The sequence below is a fragment of the Priapulus caudatus genome, unplaced genomic scaffold, assembly GCF_000485595.1.
Source record: "Priapulus caudatus unplaced genomic scaffold, Priapulus_caudatus-5.0.1 Scaffold452, whole genome shotgun sequence".
NCBI classification, from domain to species: domain Eukaryota; kingdom Metazoa; phylum Priapulida; class Priapulimorpha; order Priapulimorphida; family Priapulidae; genus Priapulus; species Priapulus caudatus.
The window spans coordinates 128,560-131,603 of NW_014577513.1; the positions used below are offsets into that span (position 1 = coordinate 128,560).

A 3,044-nucleotide genomic window follows, 5' to 3' on the forward strand; every position below is an offset into this window, starting at 1 on the left:
GACTTTGCTGCACGCTGAGCGTGGATTCCTTCAGCGGCGCGTTGACCTTGTCCTTGGCTAGCAGCGCCCCCTTGGTACGCTTCCACTTCATGCGCCTGTTCTGGAACCAGACTTTCACCTGAAACGGGAGGAATTCGGCGGGTCGTCAGCGCCATCCGACCAGCACGTCGGCGTAGATAAAAGTTAGAGTAGACTCTAGCCGTGATTCCCTAGTTGTGGAAATAGTAAATGTAGCGATATCAGAAATCCCTCGTTAAATATAAGATCAAGATAAACGCATGACACGTGTTTATACTAGTAGGTATATATATATTTATATATATATATATATATATATTATATATATATATATAGATATATATATATATATATATATATATATCAGGGGTAAATAATCTCAAAAGGATGCGACAATGTCTTGATGTTCAAGATATAATCATGGAGTCGCTACAAAGGTAACGTTTGTTTTCCTGTTCGTCTTCGTCTACGCTTCTCACTCGTCGTCTAGAATCAACAATGAAAAGTTCCGAACAAAACAACCTCGATCTAATTGCGTGTGTTAACGGCGCATGCGCGTCCGTGCATCACAGTGGCGCTACCTGTCGCTCAGTGAGATCGAGAGAGACGGCGATCTCGTATCGCCGCAGACGCGTCAGGTAGTTCTGACCCTGGAACTCATTCTCCAGCTGCTGAATCTGACTCTTGCTGAAGGCGGTTCGCTCCTTGCGCGGCTTGCTGTTCAGATCTAGGTGGTAGCCCTCGGCTGCCCTCTCCGCCTCCGCCAGAAACGCCCTGCTGACGGCGTCTGCAACATCGTCGGCGATGACGTCATTACGTGTCGCGTGAATAGATAGACAGGGCCGTAACTAGCGCGAGAGGGGCGGGGGCAATGGTGCAGTCCCCCCAGCGAAATGTACATACATTACATCAAGAGCTAATGACACCTATACTAATAAGATTACATTGTCAATGGCGGTCACCTTCCCAGAACACAAAACGAACGTAGCTTTTCCATTCCCCCAGGCAAAATGGATTAGCTACGCTCCTGGCGTATTGGAAAAAGAGTATCTGAACAATACATGGTTAATAATATAATATCTCTAGTTCTTGATCGTACTATATGCCATACATCTTGCCGCGTAATTATATTGTTGTTCGCTAAAACGCATCTGGACGAATGCTCGCAGTTATACTGCTGTACTGTTCGGTCTCGCTGGAGGGCGGGGGGCACCGGCAAGAACATCTAGCGCATATATTGTGTATATCCTATATATATATATATATATATATATATATATATATTCATTTTATATTCGTGGGAATTCCGCACTGTGTGAGTAAGGACGCTTATGTGTATGTGTAACTGTGTACGTGCGTGTCTGCATGGTCTACCATGTCGTTTTAGTCGTGTACTATTGTCATTTGGTACTTGAATAGAACAAAACCCCAATAACACCTAATTATTCTTGGCTCTTGATATTATAAGGTCACTCTGGTCTCGGAACCAGCGGACGAGATTATACGCCAAAGGAGATCTGGAGAAGATTGCACTTAGATGCACAGGCAGTTGGAGCGTCTCAATAAAGAAAAATAATGCTAAATAAACACGAAATATAAGTGTAAACGCGCGGTGTACGTGTGTGTAGAAGAGCATTTTGAACGGCATTTACAGGAAATTATCGGGAATAATATGCGAAAGAGAGTAGAGAAACATTCTGACTTTGGTAGTAAATAAATTTCGTGTTTCTTTAGCATTATTTGTCTTTATTGAGACGCTCTAAGTGCCTGTGCATCTAAGCGCAATCTTAGCGTGTGTTTTTTCTTTATTGAGATGCTCCAAGTGCCTGTGCTTAGATGCTGTGGTTTCGGCTTTCGATCGCGTTTGAACGCGATGAACCGCGCGAGTGCTAGAAGCAGCCTCGAAACACATTAGCACCTCGCGGTCGCACTTCTCGCCGCACGCACCTCGTTGAGTCTTATCAGCGAGCATCGGGTGGTATCCCGTCACGGCAGACGATCACCGATACAATGTAACAGCAAGCGACCGAGCAGCGAACGCAGCGCTGGCGATTGTGGAACAAAAAAAAATGAACGAGCGCGAATATTTCGGGACGCTGCCTCGGCTTTTTGCTAGCTTTCGTGACTGCAACTCTTCGTCTTCGTTTTCAAAATACGAAAGGGCAAAAATTACGCGCAAACATAAACATATCTTAAAGCTGTTTTTAAATAGTTAATGGATTTACGCGGGAGCGTCACGTGTTTGGCTACATCTACAACGAGACCGTGCACGGAAGCCGAATTTTCCCCGCATCTCGCGGCCGATATTAGAAGATACCTAAAGTCTGAGTCCTCGCAAAATATTATAAAATATAAAAAATATAAAAGCATGTGTATTAATTTTAACCGGTGGTACCTATACCACAGAACATTAGGCAGACGACGCTTGTGCCAATTAGCAGAGAATTTTGAAGAAGAAAAAAACATTATTTGTGTGTTCGTCGCACAAATCAGTGCGGTGACGTACATCACTGCATCACTGCCCTAGAATAAGGATCAATGGAATATGACATATTTTTGTGATACCATTCACTCTAAACGGGCCACAGTTATATCATTGTGCATTTATTGAGTCCGCTACGGTCAGGTTCTATTATGACACAGTAACAGCCGCATTTACTCAAGACGCAGTTGATGTAACTTGCATTACAGCGCGGATGAAATCGAGGCTATACGGTCACAAGCTCGCTCGCTCTAACACACACTCTCTCTCCATTCCTCTCCCTCTCACTCTCTGTCTCTTGCTCCCTCTCTCTGTCTCTCTCTTCCCCTCATATCCCCCTTCTCTGTCTCTATCTCTCACTTTCACACACACACACACGCGCGCGCGCGCGCACACGCGCACGCGCACACACACACACACACACACACACACACACACACACACACACACACACACACACTGTGACACACACACACACACACACACACAGTGATCCGTCACGGTCAGGGAGTCGAAATAAACATCGGCCTCTGTTTGGACACGT

General features: G+C 45.1%; 1 protein-coding gene across 1 annotated transcript in view; it reads right to left on the minus strand.

The window, feature by feature from the left end:
• LOC106810557 (homeobox protein MOX-2-like) overlaps window positions 1-3,044 on the minus strand; it is a 10,108-nt gene that overhangs the window by 539 nt on the left and 6,525 nt on the right. Inside the window, exons 3-4 of the mRNA XM_014813939.1 lie at window positions 600-805; window positions 1-118 (exon numbers count right to left, since the gene is read on the minus strand). The exon at window positions 1-118 is cut by the window's left edge and continues 539 nt beyond it. Coding sequence (XP_014669425.1) covers window positions 1-118; window positions 600-805 — 324 coding nt within the window. The remainder of the gene's footprint in view (window positions 119-599; window positions 806-3,044) is intronic.